Source organism: Tenrec ecaudatus, chromosome 4, assembly GCF_050624435.1.
Source record: "Tenrec ecaudatus isolate mTenEca1 chromosome 4, mTenEca1.hap1, whole genome shotgun sequence".
Taxonomy (NCBI): Eukaryota; Metazoa; Chordata; class Mammalia; order Afrosoricida; family Tenrecidae; genus Tenrec; species Tenrec ecaudatus.
Genome location: NC_134533.1, coordinates 37,239,878 through 37,266,856, shown reverse-complemented (window position 1 = coordinate 37,266,856; position 26,979 = coordinate 37,239,878). Strand labels below are relative to the sequence as shown.

Below are 26,979 nucleotides of genomic sequence, written 5' to 3'. Positions count from 1 at the left end.
AGTTTAAAATGGTAAATACTTTGTTATATATGTCTTATCCCAATAATATTTTTGAAGTGGGGGCTAGTCTCATGAGGAAGGGTTAGGCCAGGTGGTTCGGTTGGCCTCCTTCCAGGCTTCGCTGTTGACTAAGCTGAGGGAGACCTCGTGAGGGGAAGGGTGTAGGTTTACAGAGTCCAATGTGCCCACCTTTCTTCCTGGAGCTCCCCCACCTGGAGCACATCCTGAGACGCTTTCTCATGGTTGGAGACCACCTCTTTCAAACACACCCCCTCCTTGGCGACAGCCTCTCTGCTTTGAGCAGCTCCATCCTGGCACGCAGCCTTGGCAGGCGCATCCTACACAGTCCGGGGGCAGCAGGCTAGTTCCTGTGTTTATGAAAGCCAAAAATGGCCATGTGGCGAGCTTGGATAGCAGGCACAATATCATGCTGGGAGACGGGGGCAGCGTTGGGGAAGAGAGTGGGGGGTGGGAGGGAAGTAGACCGTACGCTGCCAGAGGGGACAGCACCAGAATGGCCCCAGGGTCTGTGGTACCAGTGGTGGTGGCAGTTAGGCCAGTGCTACTGGAGGAGGGGCCACTCAGGCAGGGGCATCACTAGGGTTGGTGTCCCCTGTCACCAAGTGTGGTAACTTGTTACCGCCGCCCCCATCACTTGCCAGGCAGAAGGGTCTCTGTCTTGGCCAATAGAAGAAGAGGGCAACTGGGAGGAGTCACAGGGGTTGAGCAAGGGCCAAGCCCCTTCACCCAAGGTGTGTGTGTGTGCATGTATGTGTGTGTGTATGTATGTGCGTGTTTGTGTGTGTCACCGTGAGTTACCACACTGGGTGACATCAAATCTCGCGACACCGCTGCTGAGGCTATGTTTTAGGAATGGAATCCACATCACTTTATTTTTGTTAAGAAAGAAAGGAGAACCATCTCAGGCCGTGCTCCATTCACCCTGCTTCTGATTAGGCCCGGCCACACGAGAAGCCATTGAGATACCATTGCACAGTGCCAGGGTTCAGAATGCTTGGGTCCACGCGTTAAAGAAACGCGAGGGGTTCTGAGGGAAGCGGGCGGCTTCGTTCACTTTTACTTTGCATTGTGGGAGTTTTTACTTCCTTGGTAGACTTCGGTGAGGAGTTGTTTTCTGTGGGCTTCCTCCTGGCACTTGGGGAAGAAAATCAGAGCTGATGTACCAATAAGAGGGACTTTATTTGGAAGTTCTTTGAGGACTAAATTGAACTTGACTTTCCTATAAAGAATGACGAACACGCTGTCTTCAGTAGTGGTGTCTCCCCACTGCAGAGGGTCAGGCCAGATTGTAGGGCCCTTCGTATTGCCCTTGGGTTTGCCTCAGTTGATGTTCAATGGTACATCACCTGGCCTCTCTTCCTAGCCCATCTTAGTCTTGAAGCTACACTGCCACCTGTTGGGCATTACAGCAACACAGTGACAAATGGGTGGTGGCCACCCATGGGGTACTATATTGAAGAAGTCTTATCCCCACCTCATGAACTGAGCCAAAGCCTTCCATTTAGAAGGTCAGAATTTCACCATGGAACCAATGTCACCTTATTTCTCAGTAAATATCTGCTGTAAAAATAGAATGGAATGTTTCTGAAACACTAAGAACAATGTGAAAGAAACCGTTTTGACCACTTGCAGGAAGATCGTAGATCGTCACCATCGGACTGATATGTGGGAAGGATCAGCATGAAATGGGGACAGAGAGGGAAAGACAGACGGACAGAAGAAGACAGAGTGACAGAACCAGTTAACTCGCGGGTGTTTTTCATGATATACTTCGTGCTTTTGCCATACCGCCAACAGTTGCTTATCACAGATGAGCTACTTGTTCATTGACGTTCACAGTTCAAATATCTAAAGGTTATGCTCAGGTGAACAAATTATTCTCTTGTCTAGAAATAGCACTACCCAAGCCCACTGCCCCTGAGTTGATTTCAACTCTCAGCGACCCTCTATAGGGTTTCCAAAGCTTTTTGGGAGCAGACACCTTCAACCTTCTCCTAGGGCAGCTAGTGAGTTTGAACTGCCAACCTGGCAGCTAGCAGGCCAATGCTTACCTAACAGCATCACCAAGGCCCCTTGTTAGGTGCCATCCAGCTGGTTCCAACCCATAGCAACCCTATGTACAACAGAATGAAATACTACCCAGTCCTGCACCATCCTCACAATTGTCCTTATGCTTGAGCCCGTGGCCGCAGCCCCTGTGTCAATCCATCTTGTCCGGGGTCCTCCTTTCACTGACCCTCTACTTTTCCAAGCACGATGTCCTTCTCCGGTGACTGGTCTCTCCAGACAACATGTCCAAAGTATGTGAGACAAAGTTTCACCATCCTTGCCTCTACGGAACGTTCTGGGTGTACTTCTTCCAAGACATATATTTCTGTTCTTTTAGTAGTTCATGGCACTTTGAGTATTCTTCACCAGCACCATGAATACATCGAGTGTTCTTCAGTCTGCCTTACTCAGCGTTCAACTTTCTCATGCATCTAGACAATGGGAAACACCATGGCTTGGGTCAGGCACACCTTAGTTCTCAAAACAGCATTCTTGCTGTACAACACTTGAAAGAGGTCTTGTGCCGTAGATTTGCCCGATATTATGAGTTGTTTGACCTGACTGCTTCTTCCATGAGCACTGATTGTGCATCCAAACAAGATGAAATCCTTGACAACTTCAATCTTTTCACCATTTATCTTCCTATTACCTCTTGGGCCACTTGGGAGGATTTGGGTCTTCTTTACATTGAGTTGAAGTCCATACTGAGGCCTGTGATCCTTGATCTTCATCGGCAAGTGCCTCAGTACTCCTCACTTTCAGCAAGCCAGGTGGTGTTGTAGGGGAGCATTAAAAAAATAATAATAACTTGCTGCCATCGAATTGATTCCGACACATAATGACTCCTAGAACAGGGTAGAAGGGCCACCGTGGATTCCAAAGATTGTAGCTCTTTACAGGAGTAGAAGGCCTCGCCTTTCTCCCAGGAGGCGACTGGTAGTTTCAAACTGGTGACCTTGTTCGTCACCCAACATGTAACCCACTGCATCACAGGGTTCCCTAGAGGTAGCACGATGAAGCAGACTTTGACCCTTAGAGCCAAATCAAAGCAGATCATAGTTAAAGTTCCAAATTCCAACTCATCACTAAACATTCTTAATAGTTTTCCCAACTTTGTTTTAATCAGAAGGCTACTGTCGTTATTGTGCTGAACACACTTACCCAGAGGCACAAGGTATGTGCTAGAACCGAGCCACACATTGTCAGCACCCTCCCCCACCTCCATCCTGTGTCCCTGCTCCCAAACGGTTAGCAGCTTCTTACTCAGTGGAGACACTTGGAATCATGACTTTGAAGATTTTGCCTGGCATCCACTGACCACAAGGGCCTAGGAGCTCCAGTGTGCCCCGTCTCTGACAGATGGGAACCGGTGGAGAAACACCCTGGGCGGAGGCCCTCAGCCCTGAGCTGTACTGCCTCGCAGCCTTCCCCAGTGAGTTTGAACGCCTGTTCTCCAAGCACTAGGCACCGCCTACCATGCCCTTTCCTGGCTTCCTGGGGCTGCCTGAACAAAGGGCCTGAACAACTGGGCAGCTTAAACAACGCGAATTTAATGCCAGCCCCACAACGCTGAGAGCTTGGAGCCCGGCCAGGACCTGGCAGGCTGAGGAGTCCCAGTGGAAGATCTCAGATGACGTGGAGGCCCCCTCTGCCATCAAGTCTGTTTGGGCTCATAGTGACCTGATCGAACTACCCTGTGTGGGTGTCTGAGTCTGTAAATCTCGGTGAAGGAGAAAGCCTCGTCTTCCTCCTGCGCGGCCTGCAGACCTTGTGGTTAGCAGCCCGGGTGTAGCCCCATGCTGCCACGGCTTCTTTCTGGGAGGCTAGCTGTCTGGATTCGGGTGTCAAAGGGCCAGAAGGCTCTAGGGGATGATCCTTTCCTGTTTCTCTCAGCTGTGGGGAGCCCCCAGAGTTGTGTCTGCCTGTGGCCGTGGCACAGCATGGGCTGAGGGAAAGTGGACCCCTGTGAGCTCCAGGAGCTTGGCTTTCACCAGCCTCACTGTTGTCTTGCTAATATTTCCAAAATAACTGATTCGAAGTCCTTTGGTAATCCTAGTATTGATTTCTCCACCTCCCTTATCAGTAAAGCTTCTCTAAATGGGCTAATTGGCCCCCTCAACCCTGTTGTGAAGTTGGTTCTTATTTTTTAAATGAATGTAATCAAGTCAAGGATGGGACTTCTTGGGGGTTTGCCTTAAAGTATGATTTAATCAGAACAGACGCACCTCTCCTACAGACGCCCGAGGGGTGCGCCTTTGCTGATGAAAGCCGCTGGGTGCAAGTGAACACGTTGCTTTTCCCTGCCATCGAGTTGGTTCCAACCCATAGCGACCCCGTGCACAACAGAACAAAGCTCTGCCCGGTCTGCTCCGTCTTCACAGCTGTTCTTACACTTGAACCCACTGTAGCTGCCACTGCGTGAATCCATCTCATTGAAGGCCTTTGCCTTCTCACTGCCCCTTTGCTGACCTGAGCATGATGCAGGGAAACATAGCCTGTCACTTACAACTTCTGCAGTCGTCAGGATTCTCCTGCTGAGGGGCTTCCAGCCCAGATGGGTTGTTTCTTGTTGCACATCGTGGAGACGCCAAGTCTGAAGGTGTAGATGGATCTAGGGGTCAAACGATGTCTCCCATTATTGTCCTTGCCCTCTCTTCACACTTTGCTTCCCCGTAGATTTGGAGAGGCTCTTGCCTCTCCGTGGCAAACTGGCTGTCAGCACAGTCCCAGGCTTATATCCTATCTGAGATAAACTCCACACGCAAGAGGACATTTCTTTCTTGGCTGCCCTACCAAACGCCTGGAGACCAGGTCTCATTGGATCGTTTGGGGCCCTGTGCTCACCCCCACGCAATCCCTGTGGTCAAGGGCATGTGCCGCTGTCTGTGATGGGCCCGGCGTTAGTCACCTGCCAGCCTGGGAAGAAGGGTTAGGCCTCGGTGTTCATCTGGATGCTCGTACCTAAAGAACTTTGTCAGGGATGCCAGGCAAGCAAAGAGCACAGATATTCTCTAAGTAGGTAAGCGCTTTGCGTGGAAGGAATTGATCTACCGGTTTCTGTTTTATTCCTAAGATGAATCACCAGGGTAGTCCTTTGCTTCGGGAGTGCTAGTGTCTGTTCTTGATGCTGTGTCTAATCTGTGGTGTGACCATCAAAGGTATACACACTTGCCAAGCTCCTAGGGAGTCACTGGAAATATCTTGATATCTTCGACTCATGAACGGGTGGCGTCTTAGAGCCAAGACATAAAATAAAGGTGGTGTCTGGCGAGTTCTCTGAAGAGAGCTGCTCTGAAAATGCAAGTTGTTTCTTTACAGAGGAAGACTTATTGTTGATGAGAGGCAAGGATCCAGTGATTTCTTCTCGACTTTGTCACTCTGCAGAATCATGTGAACATCACCTGTCCCAGTTAGGCCTCGCTTCTCACTGGTGAAAGCACAGAGACCAATCCCTGGTGCTTCTTGTGGAAGAAGAGTCACAACCCTCACAATAGCCCTGTTTCTTTCCCCCTCATTAAGAGGGTCCCTCTGAAGATAAGTGGAGAAGCCCTGGTGGTGCTATGGGCTAGACATTGGGTTGGTAACCTCAAGGTTGGCAGTTCAAATCCTCTAAAGACTTACCATCTCAGAAACCCTAAATCAGTAGCGTTCCCATGAGTTGGAATCAATTCAAGGACAGTGGGTTTGGTTTTTATTTTGTTTTGCTTTGTTTCATGACAAATAGCGTTCCTAACGGAGCATATGGTTACCACATTCAGCTGCTAAGGTGGGAAGTTCAAGACCACCCAAAAGGGCCTTAAAAGAAAGCCTAGCAATCGACTTCTCCCCAAAGCAGCCCTCGAGAGTTGAGCCAAGAGCACAGTTCTGTCCTGACACGTGTGGTATCACCATGAGTTGGCATGGACTCCAGAGTCACTGGCTTTAATGACAAGTGAAAAGAAGACAACCGTGCAAATACATGACTTTTCTAGCGTAGCCGAGTGGAGCCTCTGGACGGACCGCTCCCTGGAGCCGAAATGCGCTGTGTCTGCATCAGACATGGCCAGCTTCATTGCATTCTGGATGTAAACATCACCTTCCCCAAGAGACCTTCTCTGACCGCACGATCTAAAGCCATTCCTCATCCTAGTTGTTGCTGGGTGTCATCTAGTCAGCCCCGACTCATAGCGACCCTCTGCACAGAAGAACAAAGTATCAGTCCTGCACCATCCTCACACCGTTCTACTTGAGTCCGTTGTTGTAACTGCAGTGCCAGCCCATCTTGTAGAGAGCCCTCCTTGTTTTCACTGCCCCCCCCCACACACTTTTCTTCACCGGGACTAGTCTCTCCTGACAGCGTGTCCAAAGTATGTAAGAGGAAGTCTCAGCATCCTTGCCTCTAAGAAGCACTCTGGCTGTACTTCTGAGTCAGATCAGATTGGCCTTTTAGCAATAGTACTTTCTTTCTCTTTTTTTTTAAATTTAATAAATCTTTTTATTGGGGCTCATACAACTCTTACCACAATCCATACATACATCAGTTGAGTAAAGCACCCTTATACATTCATTGCCCTCATCATTCTCAAAATTCTCCTTCCACTTGGGTTCCTGGAATCAGCTCATTTTCCTTTTTTTCCCCTCCCAGCAATGGTACTTTCAATAGCCTTCTCCAGCAGCACAGCTCAAATGCATCCATTCTTCTTCTGTCTTCTTTATTCTTCTTTCACATGCATTGAAAGTACCAAGGCTTAGCTCAGGTGCACCTTTGTCCTCAGAGTAATAGCCTTGCTTTTCCATACTTGAAAGAGATCTTGTGCAGCAGGTTTACCTAACACAATGTATCCTTTGATCTCTTGACTGCTGCTCCATGAACATTCATTGTATATCCAAGCAAGACCAAATCCTTGACAACTTCAATCTTTCCTCCCTTTGTCATGATGTTACCTGTTGGTCCAGTTGTGAAGATCTTAGTCATCCTAGTTAGCCTCTGTCAAACTGCCTTAGCTTTTATGGGGGCTGGGTGTTTGTTTGTCCTGTTTTAAATTATAGTAAAATGTACACAACATCTATCATGTAAACTATTTTTCGAATATATGAACCAGTAGAATGAGCCACACGCAGCGTGCTATGCCATTGTAACCACTAATTGTTTCCAAGATGTTGCCATCGTCCCAGAGCAGCTCAGTTCCCAGTAAGCGTTAACTCTCTGTCCTCCACAGCTCAGGAGACCCAATCGCCTGCTTTCTGTCACTATGCATGTGTCTGTTCCAGACATTCCATAGGAACAAGGCCATACAAATCTGACCTTTTGTGTCTGACGTATGTCACTCAGCATAACGGCTTCAAGGTTCATCTGTGTCAAGGATGTATGTATCAGAACTTCACTTCTCTTCATGGCTAAATAATATTTCAGTTTATTCCATAGCATATTTTCCCTATCCATTCATCTGGGACATATATATATGGTGATGTAATGTTTGACTTTGGGAGGCCTCACCAGTGGGTTTTCCATCATGCTACACCATTCTACGTTTTCTCCAGCCATGGACAAAGGCTCCAGTCTCTCTATATCATTACCAACACTTGTTGTTTTCCATTTTTTTCTGTTTGAATAATAGCCATCCCAGAGAATGTAAAGTGGAGTCTCATTGTAGCATTGCCCTACCCCTGATGGTGTAGTGGTTAAGCGTTGGCTGCTAACCATGAAGTCGGAAGTTCTAAACCACCATCTGCACTGTTGGAGAAAAATGAGGCTTTTGACTGCTATCAGGGATTCCAGTCTAGGAAACCCTGTCTCCCCTGTCCTTTAGAGTCACTGTGAGTCAGCATCGACTTCGTGGTAGTGAGTTTGGTTTTCTGGGTTTGAGTCACTGATGATGTTGAGCATTTTTCCATGCTGTTATTGGTTATTTGTTATCTTCTTTGGAGACACATCTTTTCAAGTTCTTGCTCTCTTTTTAGACCACTGAGTGTGTCCTTAAGCCCTGGTGGCACTGTAGAATAAGCACTGGTCTGTTAATTGCAAGGTTGGCGGTTCAAACCCACCAAGCTCTCCTCAGGAGAAAGTTGAGGCTGTCTGCTCCTCTGAAGATACTCTTCTAAAGATTTACAGTCTTAGAAACCCTACATGGAGTCACGATGAGTCAGAATCCACTCGATGATGTGGGTGGGTCGTTTGTCCTGTGTCGTAGAGCTTATGTACTGCTGATCAAAAGGTCCCTTGTTTAAACCCCCAGCTGCCCCGAAGAAGATAGATGTGACAGCCTGGTTCAGTAAAGTTTACAGCCTGGGAAATCCTTTGCGGGCACTTCTGCTCCATTCCATACGGTTGTTATGAGTCAAAATTAACTCTAAGGCAGCTGGTTTGGGTTTTAGTTGTCTTTAAATGTTCTTAGTAACACTCTATCTCTCCAAAATTACTGTGTTAATGGCCTTCCGCCAGTAGAATGTAAGCTCAAGTAGGGCAGGACCATTGCTGTCTTGTTCGATGGTGATTCTCAGTCTTCCACAGTGCGGCCTTGAAGTGGGCACTCAGTAAATATTAGAGGGAGGAAGGCAGGAGCCTCACGTGGTTTCTGGGTCCTTAGCTCAGAAGGGACACCTCTGTAAGGAGAAAGTCTATCAATAGTGGCCATATTAAGCTGCCATTAGCCGCAGGGTTTATTAACACATCCAAGAGCCCTGCCAGTGAAGGTGATGAATTCAAAGGGGCCGGAGGCTGGAGAGCCCACCAAGGTCAGCTTGTTCTTCCAGTGCTGCGCTCCTAGGTGAAGGGAGATGCCTCCTCTGTTCACCAGCAGAATCTGAGATCCCTTTGCAGTGTTGCAATCACCTGTGGTTGCCTAGTTTCCAGGAGAAAACACACCATTTACAGTTCAGCCAAATGTTTACGGAATCTAGAAGGATGGGGGGTGTGGGGGTCAGGAGGGGAGTGAAATCGGTGTTCTCCTCTTTCTCCAGCCCCTTATGGCTGGGAACAGAGACCACCCAGACTGAGATTTGGGAGGCAAATCGAAGCCCTTCCTTGGTTCCCGGTTGCTGGGACCAGTGGAGAATCCCATCTGTCAGGGCATTTGCCGCATCATAACTGGCTGCATTTCCTTCAGGCAACAGACGAAGAGCTCAGTCTACCGAAGCCGGCAGTCTCTGAACAGCCCGAGCCCAGGGGAAACCGAGATGGACCTGCTGGTGACACGGGAGCGACCCCGGCGTGGGATCCGCAACAGCGGCTATGACGTGAGTCTTGTGGGGGACTGTGGTGAAAGGAAAGCCTTTGCTTTTCTCTTACATCACTCTATCAGGGGAGGGGGTTTTGTGTGTGGGGGGGGGGGTTTGGTCCGGTTTCTTATCTCTCTGTGGAATTTGTAAATGCATGGACATACTGCCCATTTTATTACCTATTTGGCAGTCAGCAGACGTGGGGGCCCAGTGGTTGAACCCTCAACTGCTCACCAACAAGGCCAGTCAGTGGTTTAAAGCCAATCCAAGAACTCAGTGCTTCTCCACCTCCCTCACGCCGCAACCGTTTCATACAGTCCCTCATGTGGTGGTGACCCCAACCATAACATTGTTCTCGTTGCTACTTCACCACTGTCATTTTTCTACTGTGATGAATCCGGTGGCCCCTGTGAAAGGGTCATTTGACCCCCCAAAGGGCTTGTGACCCCCAGGCTGAGAACCGACCCTGTGCTAACTGTTTGGGGGAGAAAGGAGAGGCCATCTGATCTCCCAGAGATGAAGCCTTGGGAGCCCTCGGAGATAGTCCTGTGTGTCCCGGGGTTCTGGGCACTGTAGTTGGCAGCAGATTTGGGAATTTGCAAAGTCAGGCTGCTTGAGATGCATTCAAGTAACAAATGACTGCTGACGGGGTCTCTTCTCCATCTCTAACTTCTGCTCTTTTATGATCAGGACATTGTCGACTGCGGAACACAACAAATAATCTCGATGCCCTTCGCTTTCTTCCCGTCTGTGTTTAGAAACTCAGCAGGAAGCGTGGCTGTGGGGTAGAACCCATGTGAGCCCAGCCTCCGGGCCTTCTCCCATCGCTCCCGATACGCCACGGGAGCAGTGGGATGTGCCTCGACGGTTAGGCGGTTTCATATGGGGAAGCGTGTGCTTGTGGTCAGGAATGTCTCCAAACTGCCCACGATCTTCTACTCCCACCAGGTGCTCCCAGGTGAATAGTTAGACGGCGGTGCCTCCCGTGGTGTCCTGACACCTGAGCTCCTGTGAACACAGGTGCACACAGATAGTCAGAGAGGCGTCACCCTGCCCCCAATCCCAAATAGTCCCCAGTATACTCAGATTTTGTGAAAACCGTTTCTTATTCATTCTCCTAAAACATTCCTCTACTTAGGAATAAAATGTCTCCTCTTTAAAAAAAGTTAAAATTCAAATACATCTCGATGATAGTTGTGATCATTTGAAAATCAACCTTGTTCCTTAAATACATCATGATGTGAATAAAACAGAGGATTTCTTTTCCTCCTCAGGTTGGATCACTGTTTTACCACAACGGCTCAAAATGGCATTTTTAAAAATAGTTCAATTATAAACAACTCTCTTACCTGATTTGAACATTTAATCACTTTGCACTCAAATTGGTAATTGTGTTGGTAGCAGAACGCTTATCTATTTTTCTTTTTCCTTTTCATATAAAATCATTTAATAAGTTTAATTTTATAGGAATCCAGCTACCTTGGCAAATCAAACCCTCCCCAACCCCGTGGTTGAATTATTAAATGTTACATTTTCTCATAAAAATATTTCTTATTCCAAAGTTAATTATTAAGTTGATAATCAGTCTAGAATTAAAAATGGGCGCTTGTGGCTGCCAGACAGTGAACATCGTGCCTGTCGGGGATGGTTGGCCGGTTTGGAGACCATTGTCCCTCTCTGAAGACTCCTGAGCTAGGAGAGACTTCTTCATTTATTTTCAGACTGGTATTCATAGATTTCATGTGAAACTCTACGCCAGCGGTCCTCAACCTGTGGGTCGTGACCCCTTTGGGGGGTCAAACAACCCTTTCACAGGGTCGCCCGATTCATAACAGCAGCAAAATGACAGTGATGAGGTAGCAACGAAAATAATGTTATGGTTGGGGGGTCACCACCACATGAGGAACTGTGTGAAAGGGCCACGGCATGAGGAAGGTTGGGAACCACTGCTCTAGGCAGACACTTTTGTCGCTGTAAAGGAAAAGCTGAGGAGTTTTCCAATTAATGGTAAAACAGAAAATCACTTTTTTTGGAACCCCAGTGCCACAACTTGCTGCTCTCACTCGGCAATTTTGGAATGTCCTGTGTGACAGTCAGTGACTGCCCTCATCATGGCTCAGGTCTGCCATACCAAGACATCACAGAGTGGTGGACCTTAACGAGCAGACCTTGATTGTCTCACAAGCTAGAAGTCCCCGTTGGTATCTGCCATGTCTATTCTTTCAAGGAGCTCTGAGGGAGACATTCTGGACATTTTTATTGCAGTTGTTTCTTGGAGACATGGCTTCTCATGGCATCGTCCCCTGTGTGTGCCTCAGCTCTACTGTAGACACCACGGAGAAGAGATCAGAACCAGGACCCACCCTTCTTCAGTAATAGTTAGCAGATAGTATCAGCAAAGACCCTATGTCCTCAGTCAAGGTCACATTTTTTGCAAGGTGTCTCTTCTGGGGACACAGTTCAATCTGTAATAATTGCCTAGAACGATAGGAGAAAGGTCAGTACTGACACTTTAAAGGGAAGATGCTGACACCTCATAAATACATAAAAACATCCCAGTTACAGTTTATTTTAAAGGAGGATTACTTCATTCTAAAAAAAATACAGATTTCTACCAGAAACACATATAATCTCAAAAATATCAGCCTCCTTGAGAGAAACTAATCATCCAGGGAATAATTTTAGGAATTTCGACTGTTGACGATAAAAATGAAATTAGCCCTCAGTCTCCTCACGGTGACCATATGTAAAGTAAGTTACCGGTACTGACTGCTCGCTCTAGACCAGGCCCTGTTCTAGTCTGTTTACATTGATCAACCCACTTCTTTGTACCATCACCTGTCAGGTAGGAACTATGGTGATTCCCACTGTAGAGACGAGGAAACAGAGGCTGGAAGCAGTTAGGTCATTCGTCCACCGAGCTCGAGAGCCCGCTCCACAGCCATCCTGCAGCACAGCTTTCCCTGCGCAGCCCCTCGCTTGATGTGTGTACCCACACACCTCAGTCCCTGGGGGCGCCAAAGGGCCTATGGGGGAGGAGGAATTGAAAGATGATGGAATGTTTTCCATGAGCGTTTTGAAGTCTCTTACAACCCAAACTAACTCACTGCCATCGAGTCAGTTGTGACTCACCGTGACCCTGTAGGACAGGGCAGCATTGCCCCCGATGGATTTCCGAGACTGTAGCTCTTGAGCGGAGTCGGAAGTTTCGTCTTTCTCCCTGGAGCAGCTGAACCGGCTGACCTTGCGCTTAGCTGCCCAACGTGTAGCCACGATACCGTCAGGAACTACAGGGTCCCTTCATGCGCATCATTCACTTCTGCACCTCTGAAGGAGGTTACACATCACCTTTCACAAGGACTCTTTCGCAGGTAGCACACAGGCACATAATAATAATAATAATAATAATACAATCAAACCGCAGAGGAAGTGAGTGGAAAGGGAGAGAAGACTCCTAGTTCTCAGCAATGCATTCATGTTCTGATCCCGTCATTTTCCAAAGTTGTCAAATCACTCCTGGCAAAGGAATCCGGCAGCCCAGCAGAGAACAGGTTGGGATTCAGTGGGAAACATGTTATTCTTCCTACTGGGTCTGGGGATCTTGGTGCCGGGCCCAAATATGCAGTCCCTTCTGCCAGGATGGCCTGTCCCAGAATACAATCGAGACAAAGGGGTTAGAAAATGGTTTGATTTTGAATGTTTCTAAAGTTAGCACAAGGGGAAAGCTTCTATATGAGAATAAGTAAGTAAACTAATTACTTGACAAACACACACACAATGCTGGAAAGCCTGGGCCCCAGGACTGGACAGCAGCCTGGATTTTGTGATAAATTTTTCATGTTTGCCTAATAGATCTGCATGGAGAGACGCTTAGTTCCAAGGGATCTGGGGACCGCTCTGTTGCATAGCAATCGTTCTCAGCCGCTTGGCTACCCTAACAGCTGAGGGGGGCGGCACCCTCCCGGAGAGCTGGGGCTCTGCTGGCTAGTACTTTTCAAGGAAGAGCCACCCCCTCTAACACGGCACATGGCAAAGATGCCCAGAACTGACCTCTCCTTAAAGGCTAGATGATATCATCATTCACTAACTTCACCATTAAGGCTAGATGATATCATCGTTCACTAACTTCACCACTGAATTTAATTCCCCCCTGTGACGGAAGCCTATCAGTCACCACTGAATGGGCTGCAGCTCCTGGCATCCGCATGTGTGTGTGTCAGGGGGGCCGGAAAAGAGACCCACCTCGTTGTTCAACACCAAAAAGGCCGGTTTTCAGAGCACATGTAGACGCTTTTTAAAACATATGGTCGACTCTGCCAGGAATAAAACATTGAAGAGGATTGACATCAAAGTCATCATCAGAAAGCACATGGCAAGATCCATCCTGAAGTTCAGGGTTGTCAGCGGTAGACCAGCATGCTTGTATCTACAGGTATTACGGGGTTGGGGGAAGGACTAGTCAGTGTTTTGTTCTATTGTATGTTAGGTCACTGTGAGTCAGAACCAACTCACTGCTACCTAACAACAACAAGGAAGACAAGTTAATGCAACTATCATTAAAATGCCCCCCTAAACGGTGCCAAACACTGGTGCGAAAAATGATGAAGTGAAGATGTTTACCAGCTTCTACAGGCTGAGATCGTTCAAACATGAAGTAAAGATTCATCGACGATTACTAGAGATTGGAATGTGATAGTTGGAAACAAAGAAAGAGCAGCTGCTGGACACGATCGCCGTGGTGATAGATATTTTACCAGAGGCCACGTGATAGAATTTTGCAAGACAGCAACCTGTTGATTGGAAATTCCTTTTTCAACAGCAGCAAATATGCCTATACACGTGGGCCTTGCCAAACGGAATGCACAGTAATCAAATAAACTCTCGTCTGTGGAAAAAGACACTTGAGAAGCTCAGAATCATTAGCCTGGGGACTCGAGGTGGGACAGACCATATGAAATTGAAAACAAGCCCTGAGAGTCAAAATACAAGCTTCCGTATCTCCCACCAGAATTTGGAAACCATCTCAAGAAGAGATTGATGCACTGACCACTCATGGAGAAGCTCAGAAGAGTAGCTGGGCAATATCTAAGCTCTCATAGACAATTAAATCAAAAGACAGAAAAGACCCAGTTGGACGTCAGCAGACACGCGGAAGCTTCCTCTTGACCACAGAGTCGCCAAAGCCAAGGGAAGAAATGATGAAGTTAAAGCTGAACAAAAGGTTTCAAAGAGCGCAAGGCATTATAATAAGATGTGAAAAGACCTGGGGTTAGAAAGATGAGACTTCCGTACCTCCATAAAGAATGACAGTTTCAGAACCCCACAGTGGCAGTTCTAGCTTGTTCTATAGGGTTGCTATGAGACAGTATCTGCTTAATGACTGGGAGTTTAGAGTGAGTTGGGATTTTTAAATTAATGTATTTTTTATCATGAATAACACAGGAGCAGTGGGCTGCTAGGATAGCAGTCTAAAACCACAAGCTGCTCAGCAAGAGAAAGCGAAGGCTTTCTACTCCCATAAAGAATGACCGTCTCAGAACCCCACAGAAGCAATTACACTCTGTTCCGTAGGGTCTCTGTGAGTCAACGCTGACTCGGGGGCAGCGAGCTTGGGTGTATCGTTAAAAGCAGGATCCCTGGAAGTGCTGTTGAGAACAGGTTGCACTGCCAGCTACCAGGTCAGATCTACCAGCCACTCCGTGGGAGAAAAAGGAAGCTGTGCGCTGCAGTAACGAGATAGGCTTTGAGACACTGTGTAGGACTATTGTAACTTGGAAGTGGTTCACTGGCAATGGGTAGGGTTGTGTTGGTATCATTAATATCGCAGGCTGGAGATAATTATAAAAAGGTTACAGCAGTCCATCAACAGGGAGCTGCCAGAAACTCAAGCCAGATTCAGAAGAGGACATGGAACAGGGATGCCATTGTTACTGTCAGAAAGATCTTGGCTGAAAGCAAAGACCAGCAAGATGTTTTCTTGCATTTTAATGACTATGCAAAGACATTCATCTCTTTGGATCATAATGAATTACGATCCGTACAAGAATGGGAATTCCAGAACACTTTGTTGTACTTGTGCAGAACCTGCCCAATAAATCAAGGGGTGCTTCTCAATATAGTGTGGCTTCCAACCAGGAAAAGTGTGTGTCAGGGTTGTATCCCATCACGATGCTTAATCTATTCATCTGCTGAGCTGATTCTGGGAGGCCGTGCACACACATATCCTGTAGTACATGGATGACTTGAGGGATTTTCCAGGGTTTTAATATACATGGTTTTCCCCTGCTCCCGCTGGGCCTATCTGTGTGAGATCTATGGAGCAGAGAGCCTGCCCGTCGGTCTCTACAGACACGAGAAGGGGAAGAGACTGTGAGTGTAGCATAGTCATGCACATCATGTGGTGGCAGGGGAGAGAACAGGGTGGCGGCCTGAGACAGGAGTCTTAGTCCTGCAGAAGGTCTTGTCCTTCCTGTCTGTCTCCAGCCTCTGCCTTTCCAGTCCCGGTTACTCTCCACTGCTGGAGTGCTCAACAGCTGCTGGGGACCTCCTCCTCAAACACACCTTCGGCAGCTCTCCACGGCTTTGGGGAAAACACTCAAACCCGAAGCTTTAAGCTCATGACGCAACTGCTGTGGCTGGCCCTGACATGCCCTTCTAACTGATGCTTGCTACGCCTTACCCCATTCCTGGGCTCCAGCCCTACAGCCTCTTCTCAGACCTGTCTTGTGGTCCACAGCGCCATTCCTTTGCATGGATTCATTCCTCAGCTCAGAACACCCCTTCTCACCTGCTCCGTCTGCACCCCGGCTGTCAGCACAAGCACCATGGACAGCTGCAGGGTTTTCCTGTGCACCAACCGCGTCTTGCCACTTCTCTGGCCTCTACTCACTAGATGTCAACATCGCCCCCACCCCAACGGTGACCACCCCAGATGTCTCCAGACATTGCCAGGTGTTCCTGGAAGAACGCTGCCTCCGTTGATAACTAGTAATTTCCCTAAACTCCATACCTATGTGGCTGACTTAGACATCTGGTGTTGTAGTTATATCAGTACCTGGTACCCACCTAATCCCCTTTCCCATCTTCCATCTGTCAGTTTACTTGTACTCTTTCCCCATTGGACTCTGAAAGACAGACATCACATTATAGCCCTCCCCCGCCCCACCCGAAACCTCAGCACTCGAAATAGCAACTGGCACACAGTAAATGCAATGCATGGGCAAGGGAACAGCCAAATGTGCCGATAAGAAAAAGTGACTTCTGAGTTGAGACTTGAAAACGCAGGAGCCACATTTAATTTGATTGTCAAAATTATAGACAGATGTACTTTACTGCTTGGGGTTCAGCCTGAATAAAACACATTGTCAGCAAGCACATGGCACCCCACGGAGACCCTGTAAGACAGAACAGAACTGCCCTGTAGATTTCTAAAGCCATGATCTTTACGGAGTAGATTGTCTCCTCCTTCTCCCAGCTGACCTGTCCAGTCGTAGCGAGCGGCTGAACCACGGCACCACCAAGCTTCTCTCAGCCTGAGTGACAGGGGTCAGTTGAGATGCTGTGGCTAAAAGTATCCCCCAACTCAAAAATACGGGAAGGCATTAGGTCACTAAATCCAGGCCTGGTTTGATGGGACGGCGGTTTGGTTTCTCACTATCACACAGTGTCCTTATGCATTGGGCTGCTAACTGCAAGGTCAGCAGTTAGAAACCACCAGCTAGCTCCCTGGGAGGAAAGAGGCAGTTGTCCACTCCCATAGAGAGTTTCAGATGCCCCACAGGGGAGTTCGGCTCTGTCCTACGGGGTCGCCATGAGTCGGCGGTGACTCTTTGCGAGTGAGTTTGGTTGGTTTGGGGGATCCTTCCAGTGTCCCTGGAGGGTGCAAACAGTTACACACTCAACTACTAACTTAAAGGTTGGTGGTTTGAGCCCACCAAGCTGGGCCTTCAGAAGAAAGGCCAAGTGATCTCTTCTCAAAAGATCACCGTCCTGAAGACATCTGGAGGGGTTCTGTTCTGCAACCGGGGGGTGATGACACCTGGAAACGCGTTTTGCCCTTGAAGTTTTCTGAGCAGAAGTTCTCCAGCCTCTCTTCAAAGACGGATGTCCATTCACGCTTTCATTCAACTAGCTGAACAACCATGTGTCAGTCTAGGACGCAGCAAGATGCGTGATGAAATTCCTGGCCTCGCGGAGCTTAAATTCTAGGAACAGGCAGTGAGCCCCTAAGCACATTGGGAGGCAACAGCATGTCGGAAGTACACTGGAGGAAATGTAGTCGGATGGGGGGACAGAGAATAACAGAGTAACAGGACCTGCTCTCAGTAGGTTGACCAGAGTAGACCTGTCTGAGGACACTATTCAGGGTGTAAGAAAGTGTAAAGATTAGGATCCCGAGGAAATTGTAGTTGGTGTTCTTGGTCGAATTATGCCCCCTTAAATGATGATCCTCTCTGGCTGTATTACTTCTCTGAAACATTCTTTAGGGTACGTTCCAGACCTCGTGGCCGTTGCTCTTCCATGCCCCTGCATGCCTTTCCTTAGAGGGAGGGCACAGTATAAGCACAAAAACATATCATCACCAAAGCTAGCATTGGTACTTTATTTAAATTTTGCACATTTCCCCAAAAGATTTTTCCCCCTTTTGGTCTCAGGATACAATCCGGGATCGTGCACTGCCTTTCATTTTTGTACCTCTTTAATCTGGCATCATTTCTCTAATTTTCTTCGTCTCTTGTGGCATTGATACCATTGACGTGTGCAGGCCACGTATGTTACAGAATGTCTTGTTTGGGTTGGTCTGATGTCTCCTGACACAGACAAGCATTTGATACAAATACTGCAGTTGTGCTGGGAGGCCCTACTCAGGGCTTCTCCTCAGGGGGCGCAGGAAGTTAACCTGTCCCCTTACTGGTTACGTTAACTTTGATCACTTTGTGTTATGGTTTGAATTGTGTGTTATAAACTACATGTTGTAAATCCTACCTCCTATACCTATACTTCTGAGGCTGAGTTGTCTTCGTTTTATTAATGCAACAGTGTCAGTTTAGGGTGTGTTTGAAATCAATTAATTTTCTTTTTTTCAATTTCTTTTTCAATATTAAAAAATACCTCACTGCCATTGAGTCAATTCTGACTTATGGCCACCCTACAGAACAAAGTAGAACTTCCCTTGGGGGTTTCTGACATGGTGACTCCTTACCAAGGACCTTTCCCCGGAGCCAGCAAAGAATTCATACTTCTAGTCTCCTAAACTTGAGAAATTACATTTCTGTCTGTCTGGTCTCCTAAAACTTGAGAAATTGCATTTCTATCTGTCTAATCTCCTAAACTTGAGAAAATACATTTCTGTCTGTTCGCACTGCCATCAAGTTGATTTCAATTCCTAGCGATCGTGTGGGTTTCCAAGACTAACTCTTTACGGAGGTGGAAAGCCTCATCTTTCTCCCAGGAATTGGCCAGTGGTTTCAAACTGCTGACCTTGTGGTTAGCAGTCCAGTACATCACCACCACGCCGCCAGAGCTCCTGCTCTGCTTGTTAAGCCCTCCTTGGTAGAATTCCTGTCGTAGCAGCCCCAGGCCACTAAGAAATGCAGTTACGGTGAGAAAGGCCAGGCTTCTCCGCTGTAGGGAGTATGGTTTCCCCTCTATAATTGTAAGCAGTCTGTGGGGAGATGACTATGTTTATTCAGCTCCCTCCCAAACATTCATCCACTAGTTTTAACACCCATTGAGGATTCTTGCCTGAGTTGATTTTTACCACCGTGGTTACAGAGTGGTGGCTTTCTTATTCCATCGCCCCACAAATCCAGCAAATGGCTTTGTGGGTCGTGTGAGCTGTTTCCACTCCCACCGGCACCTGTGAAGAGCAGTTCCTGTCCATCCATCTCGCTATCATACATCTGTCTATCTCCATCTTCTCCAAGAGACCCTTGCGGACAGGGTAGAACTGCTCCTGTGAGCTTCTGAGAGTAGAAAGCTTCATCTTTCTCCTGCGGAACAGCTGGTGGTTTCAAACTGCTGACCTTGCGGTTTGCAGCCCAACTCGTAACCACTACGCCACTCAGGCTCCTCCAGGGTCAGTATGAGGCACCGTCAGCTCAATGACAATGAGAGTGAGACCCATCATCTATTGATCTGTTTTTATTTACTATGTAGATGCATGTGCTTTTATTGTCTTCTGTAGGCTACCGTGACTATTATTATTTCCCATGCGGCTCAAGTTCAGCTAAGTGGAAATCCCTTCAAGCAGGCTCTGGCGTTTGATCTGTCCCCAGCAGTTGTTATCATTTCCTTTTCTTTCTGGCCCAGCAAGATGGGCCAGGATCATTTTGTACTTTCCGTGGCCCAGCCCTGGCACTAGCCATTCCTTCAAGGGCCCCTGGTCCCTTTCATGGAGAATGGCATTTTAAAGCCAGGTCTGGGCAAGCGAATTCTTTTGGAAACATAAATTCCAATTACATTTCAATCCTGTTTAACATTCTTCAAGAGTTTCCCATCGTCCTTTGAAAACACGCCAGGCCTTCTCTGATCATACCCATATAGTCAGATATGTTGACCAACCCAGTTGTTTTTTCAAGGTAACACTGACATACCGACCTTCAGTGTGCATTTCGATGAGTTTTGGCAAATGTATATACCAGTAAATAACCTTGTAACATCTAGCCCAGTAAAAATATATACAACACTTTCATCACCCCCAGAAGTTCCTCATTCCTCCTTTCAGGCTTCAACCACACTCATCCTGAAAATAAACAAACTCAAACTCCCTCACTTCAAGCCAACACGGGCTCATAGTGACCATATAGGACAGGGTAGAACTGCTCCTGTGAGCGTCCGAGCCTGTAACTGTTTACAAGAGTAGAAATCCTTGCCTTTCTCCCTCAGCTGCTGGTGGTTTCAAACTGCCAACGTCGCGGTTCACAGGCCAACATTAAACACTGCAGCACCACGGCTCTTACCCTCATCAAGCCAATCGCTTTTCTGATATCTGCATATTGCTTTAGGAATTCTTGAGCTCCCTGTAAATGGAATCTTTCCACGTGTCTGACCTCTTGCAGTCAACATGTTTTCAAGATTCACCTATGTTGTGCGTAGACTACTAACTAACCATATTGTTGGGCATTTCGGCTTTTAAAGTTTGAAGCTATTGCGAATAAAACTAGTATGCACACTTTTATGTAAATCTTTCTGGACGTGTGTTTTCATTTATCCTGAACCAGCATCTTGGTGTAGACTGTCTGGGCCAGAGGGTAGGTGTGTCGTAAACTTTTAAGAAGCAGCAAATGGCTTTGAATGCTGTGTGAGTTGTTTTCACTCCCACCAGTCCCTGACAGTTCGAGTTCTATTCTTGACGTCACGTTTTTCTCTCCTTGTAGCCCAGCTTCTTTAGTGATTTGCTCAGCATACAGATTGAATAAGTATCGTGAGAGGCTACAACCCTGATACATACCTTTCTTGATTTTAAATAATGCAGTGTTCCCTTATCCTAGTCCCATGACAGCTTCTTGACCCGTGTACAGGGTCTGTAGGAGCACAACTACGTGCTCTGGAATTTCCAGTCTTCTCCAGGTCACTCGTAGCTTGTTATGATCCACACAGTCGAATGTCTTTGCGCAGTTCGGATTGGAGGAAGCCAGATGACACCAGCTGGCATGTTGGAAGTGAGGAGGACCTGGAGCACTTACTGGTGAAGATGAAGGATTTCAGCCTTCAATATGGTTGACGGCTCAATATAAAGAAAGCCAAATCCTCACAACTGGACCAAGAGGTAACATCATGATAAAAGGAGAAAAGATGGAAGCTGTCAAGGATTTCATCGTGCTTGGATGCACAATCACTGCTCATGGACACAACTGCCAAGAGCTCAAGCAACACATTGCATCGGGTAATTCTGCGTGCGAGTCATTTTTAACGTTTTGAAAAGCAAAGATGTTACTTTGAGGGCTAAGTGTTCCTGACCCAGGCCATGATGTTTTCTGTTGGCTCTTATACACGTGAGAGTTGGACATTGAATGAAGTAGACCGAAGAAGAGTCGGTGCATTTGAATTATGGTGTTGGTGAAGAATATTGAAAATACCATGGACAGCCAAAAGAACAAACTAATCTGTCTTGGAAGAAGTACAGCCAAGATGTTCCATAGACACAAGGGTGGTGAAACTTCTCACTGACTTTGAAAATGTTATCAGGAGAGGTCATTCCCTGGAGAAGGACATCACACTTGGTCAAATAGTGGGCAGAGAAAAGGGGGAAGGGCGTTGACCTGATGGAGTGACACAGTGGCTGCTCAGATATAAGCACAATATGAGGATGGAGCAGGACTGGCCAGTGAACCTCGGGTCGCTATGAGTGGGAACCAACTGAATGGCATCTCACAATAGCGACAACAACAATAATAGCTCCGTTGCTCAACCTCATCAACACTTGTTATTATTAATCCTTTTTTAAATTTTAGCTACTCCATTGAGATGTAATTTCTCTAATTACTAACAATGCTAAGTAGCTCTTCATTTGTTTATTAAAAATTAAAATTAATGTAACTTATTTTATTGTGGTTTCTGTCCAAGCCAGATTTTTTTCCAGTTATGTCTTTCTGTTTATTGTTCATTTGTAGCAGCAGTTCTCAACCTGTGGACTGCGACCCCCTTTGGGGGTCAAACGACCCTTTCACAGGGGTCGCCCGATTCATAACAATAGTAAAATTGCAGTTATGAAGTAGCAACAAAAATAATTTTATGGCTGTGGGGTCACCACAACGTGAGGAACTGTATGAAAGGGTCGCGGCATTAGGAAGGTTGAGAACTAATGATTTATAGGAATTCCTAATAAATTCTGGATACAAATCCTACCATTTTCTCCTGCTCAGTGGCTTGCCCCTTCATTTGCTGTCTGATAAAAGCTAGATTGTTTATGAAGTCCTGAGGCTGCAGAACTTGCCCCAGGACCGGAAGAAGGGTCGTGGGGAGGAGATGAACCAGTCACGGCAGTGTAGCTACGATGAAACATACACCTTTCCTCGAGTTTCTAAATGCTTCCTCCTCTCCCACTATCATAATCCCAATTCTACCTTACAAATTCAGCTAGTCCAGAGGATGTACACTGGTACAGATAGGAACTAGAAACACAGGGAATCCAGGACAGATGAACCCCTCAGGACCAGTGGTGAGAGTGGTGATACCGGGAGGGTAGAAGGAGGGTGGGATGGAAAGGGAGAACCGATTACAAGGATCTACATATAACCTCCTCCCTGGGGAATGAACAACAAAAAAAGTGGGTGAAGGGAGATGTTGGACAGTGTAAAATATGAAAAAATAATAATTTATAAATTATCAAGGTATCATGAGGGAGGGGGAGTAGGGAGGGAGGGGAAAAATGAAGAGCTGATACCAAAGGCTCAACTAGAAAGCAAATGTTTTGAGAATGATGATGGCAACAAATGTGCTCGACACAATAGATGGATGTATGGATTGTGATCAGAGTTATATGAGCCCCCAATAAAAGGATTTTTTTAAAAAATAAAGTTACTAAAGCAATTTTAAAAAAAAGATCACCCAGTGTGTGCCAAACGGTGCGGACTGTGTTACAAATGGCGTTAACGGTAAGGAAAGTGAATGAACCAATCTCTGGGCTTCTGTTCAATCCCACAGACGGAGCCAGAAATCATAGAGGAAACCAATATTGACAGGGTTAACGAGCCCCGGGGCTACAGCCGCGCCCGGCAAGTGAAAGGTCACTCGGAGACCTCTACGCTGAGCTCCCAGCCCTCCATCGACGAGGTCAGGCAGCAGATGCACATGCTGCTGGAGGAGGCCTTCAGCCTGGCATCTGCTGGCCACGGGGGCCAGAGCCGGCACCAGGAGACCTACGGCTCTGCACAGCACCTGCCCTACTCCGAGGTGGTGACCAGCGCTCCCGGCACCATGACACGACCCAGGACAGGGGTGCAGTGGGTGCCAACTTACCGGCCGGAAATGTACCAGTACAGCCTCCCCCGACCTGTAAGTCACATCCCACCTCCTGCCAGCCCCTCCCCAGCCTCCTGATGGGATCTCCCAGCAGACAGCTAGTGATAAGCCACCCTGGGCTTTGGAGATAACTTGTGCTAGGCTGTCATCATGTCCTCCACCCATGACCCGGTGCCCTTTCCTTTCCCATGCCTAGCACACTTAGGTCCAAGGCCAAACATGAGCATCATTGTTTGTTTGTTTGTTTTTTTGTTTTAATGAGCCCACCCAAACTGGGAAAAGCACAAGAAAGAGATGGGTTGTCAAACCAGGACAACTTGCAAGACAGTCCGTCCCTTTGTTCAGAAGGTTTCTTCTTGTGCAAACAATGCGTGTAGTCTCTCCTTTCTGGGAAGGAGCAAATAGCCAACCATTCACCATAGGAATGAGTCTGAACCCCAGCTCGGGCCCTTGCTCGTCTGACTCCAGTCATGTGGAGATCAACGGAAGCATGGCCGTTTAGAATGATCGCCGTGATCACTTTCTGTCTTCCCAAAAGGAAGTGCCTCACACTCTGCGGGAGGATAATTGGCACCTAATGACCAATCCAGTGTTGCGATCAGCTCTCATGGGTCTGTGCCAAGTGAAGTAAGGCATCCCCGCCCTCCTGTCGATGGCCAAGGCGGCAGGGCTGAAACGTCTGCCCCGGTTTGAGGCTTCCCAGATGGGAGTAAAGTAATAATGACAGTAACAGCCGCCGCCCACTGTCGAGTTGGACACTGAGCTAAGTGCTGTGTAGACCATAGCTCTTCTGATCTACCAGCCACACTGAGGAACTCAATAATGTTAGCTCCATGTATTCATTGGGGCATCCCTGAGTGGCACAAACTTTTAAGCACTTAGCTACTAACCAACAGGTTGGCAGTTCGAATCCACTGAGAGGCACTTCCCAAGAAAAATCTGGCAGTCTACTGCCGACAGAGCGCAGCAATTGAAAATCCCACGGAGTGTGGTTCTACTCTGAAGCCCATGAGGTCACTGGGAGTCCAAATTGACTCACAGCAACTGAGTGGGCTGCTCTGGGCTTGTCTGCGGGAGGAAACGTACGCATAGAGAAGCCATGTGTGTGCTGTTGAGTGACAGACATGGGATTGGACCTTAGCCACCTGACTCAAAGGCCACACTCTTTGTACCAAACTGGTCACCTGGTCAAGGGGAGCCAGAGGGACATCCTCCACCTCTGATGGGAAGTCGAGTCTCCAAAACCCTGGAGTGTGGCCCTCTCCTAAGAAACTTACCCAATTTGAGGGGATTCTGACTGTTCCTAGCATTGCCCCTCCTCCAGGTGAAGTTGAGGGCTTTGCAGGCTTCCTCCTCACAAGCAAAGCTAAAAGAGAGGCCCTTCCCTAAACGTTTGCTAGTGAGAACACACGCGGGCGTGTCAAGCTTGAGTGTGCGTTCTCCATAACGCATGGCTCCAGAAAACGCTTCTGTTGTCCTGTTGCACCAAGCCAAATCTGGGTGTGTTCTGCACTCCTCTCTGGCCAGCTGGGTGAGACATCCACTGTCAGTCACCAGTGCGTGTCCGCCACTTCCGGTTGGACAGCAGTCCCTGGCAGTGATGAAGTTTAGAACATCGGGAGATGGTCCACGCCAGTCACTGCTCCTCTGTGCAGTGCCCAATTCTCGGGGGTCCTTGAAGGGAGCTCCCCCCACCAGAGCTGGGCCAGACAGAGTGCAGGCTACTTACCTTTGGAAATCAGCCGAGTGTCTGGCGTCCGGCCCACACTTCCCCTCTAAGCTGACACCAATCATCAGTATGTGAAAATGACAGGGTGTGCAGACAAACAGAGAGGAGGACTACAAACTCTAGGGGGTAAACATTGTCCCTGTTTTTAAAAAAATTTTTTCTCTGTATTCTCCTCCAGTTCAGCCTCTATTTCTGTCAATTCAGGGTCTCCCTCCCTGTAAGGTTTGTTTTCTGTCACAAAGCTTGATGGGGGGCGGCGGGGGGATGTGTCCATATCTGACCTCGTCTACCACTCCAGCGGCTTTCCCTGAGAAGCCCTTGTTCCCAGTTAGTCGCCAGCTGTTCGTCCTGACACAACTCAGCCGTATCTTCCTTCTACTTGCAAGTTGCAAGTCCTCCCTAAACAAAAACAAACACAACTCCCTGCCATGGAGTTGATGCTGACTCATAGCAAACTTACAGGACAAGCCCCAGACTGACTGTTTTCGTGAGTAGAAATCCAAGCCTTGCTCCCAAGGAGCAGCGAGTGGTTTTGAACTGCAGATCTTGCAGATTGCAGCCCAATGGTAACCACTCCTCCACCAGGGTGCCACTAAGTCCCCTCTGGGCCCTCTTTTCCTCCCCTGCCCCCATTCTCTAGAGCTCTCTTGCTCTTTCTGTGTTTCTCTGTCTCTGGGAACCTGGGAAAAGTTGGAAGCACTAGCTTCCTGTAGGATCCCTGTCGCAAAGGCAGCCAACAAAGGGCCAGGTTCCAAATATAGATCCGCAGCGACCCAGTAAAGGGTTTCTGAGACTTAGAAAAATCGTCATGGAACCAGACAGCCTCATCTTTCTCCCACAGAGCAGCTGGTAGGCTTGAACCACTGCTCTCACAGTCCAACAGTTACCAGATTGTGCCACCAGGGGTCCTTAATATATAAGAAAGACACCAAAATGCAAAGGCTGCCCAGACATGAGACCCACAGGAGCCTGCAGACCAGAGTCACAGCCTGCAAGCACAGGACACAGGCTGTCTCTGGGTCTATGTGACCTCTGTGGCTGCCTGGGGACCCAAGGAAAAAGCCTGAAGGGGACTGCCTGCTGCCTTTTGCAGTCTTACTTTGTATCTGGGAAAGCCCTCCAGAGAAGGGAATTCTCCCCGGCGCCTGTCAGAAGCTCGGAGCTTTAATCAGTTCTTTGGCTGAGCTGCTGCAGGACAGGCCTGGACATAGAAAACCTTCTCTTGGTGAGGAGACCGTGTTGACAAGGAGTAAACCTTCCAAGAACCAGTGATAAAACAGCTTGTCTGCCTCCTCTGCAGAATATCGAAAAAGGCCAGAAGAGAGCGGAGGCGCTGTAAACCCCTTTCTCTTTGAGGAACAGGTGCTTAAAGCCAACCATGGACGGCAATGTGGCCAGGACACCTAACACAATACTTTTTAAGTAGTCTGCAAAATCTATGGTTCACAGGTGTGATGGGGCCTCAGGGGGCCGTGCCAATGGTAAATGAAGGACCAACTTCACCCAGGTCACCCCTACAAACTCCAACCTGGGCGCTCTGCTGTACCCTGTATTCTGTCAACATATGGGTTCTATCAGAATTATTCCATGGCCAAAGAAATGTCTGGAAACACTTGAGCTAGTCTGGTGTCTTGTTTGAACAGGAAAGATACAGACTCGGAGGGGCTGAGTGACTTGTCCACCAAAAATGAATGGTTGGACCAAGATGAGAGCTTGAGTCTCTCTGGCTAGTTCACGGGTTTGCACAATGCTGGGAGGATTTGGAGCCCTGGCGGGGTCGTGGTTACACATGGAACTCCAATCTGAGTGGTCGGCAGTTTGAAACTCCCAGCAGCTCCTTGGGAGAAAGGCTGGACTTTCCACGCCTGTGAACAGTTACAGTGTCAGATACCCACAGGGGTCATGAGAGTCAACACTGGCTCGATGGCCGTGAGTTTGGGTTTGGGCCGGGAGGATTAAGAAGTGCAAATCCTGTGCTCCTATCTGTGACTGCTCTTCTTATTTCCGATCTCCTTGTT

General features: G+C 47.8%; 1 protein-coding gene across 1 annotated transcript in view; it reads left to right on the top strand.

Annotated features, from left to right (window-relative positions):
* The window catches only part of KIAA1549L (KIAA1549 like), a 107,766-nt gene that overhangs the window by 72,189 nt on the left and 8,598 nt on the right, over positions 1 to 26,979 (top strand). Inside the window, exons 16-17 of the mRNA XM_075547687.1 lie at positions 9,156 to 9,285; positions 22,915 to 23,265. Of these exons, the coding sequence (XP_075403802.1) occupies positions 9,156 to 9,285; positions 22,915 to 23,265 (481 nt within the window). The remainder of the gene's footprint in view (positions 1 to 9,155; positions 9,286 to 22,914; positions 23,266 to 26,979) is intronic.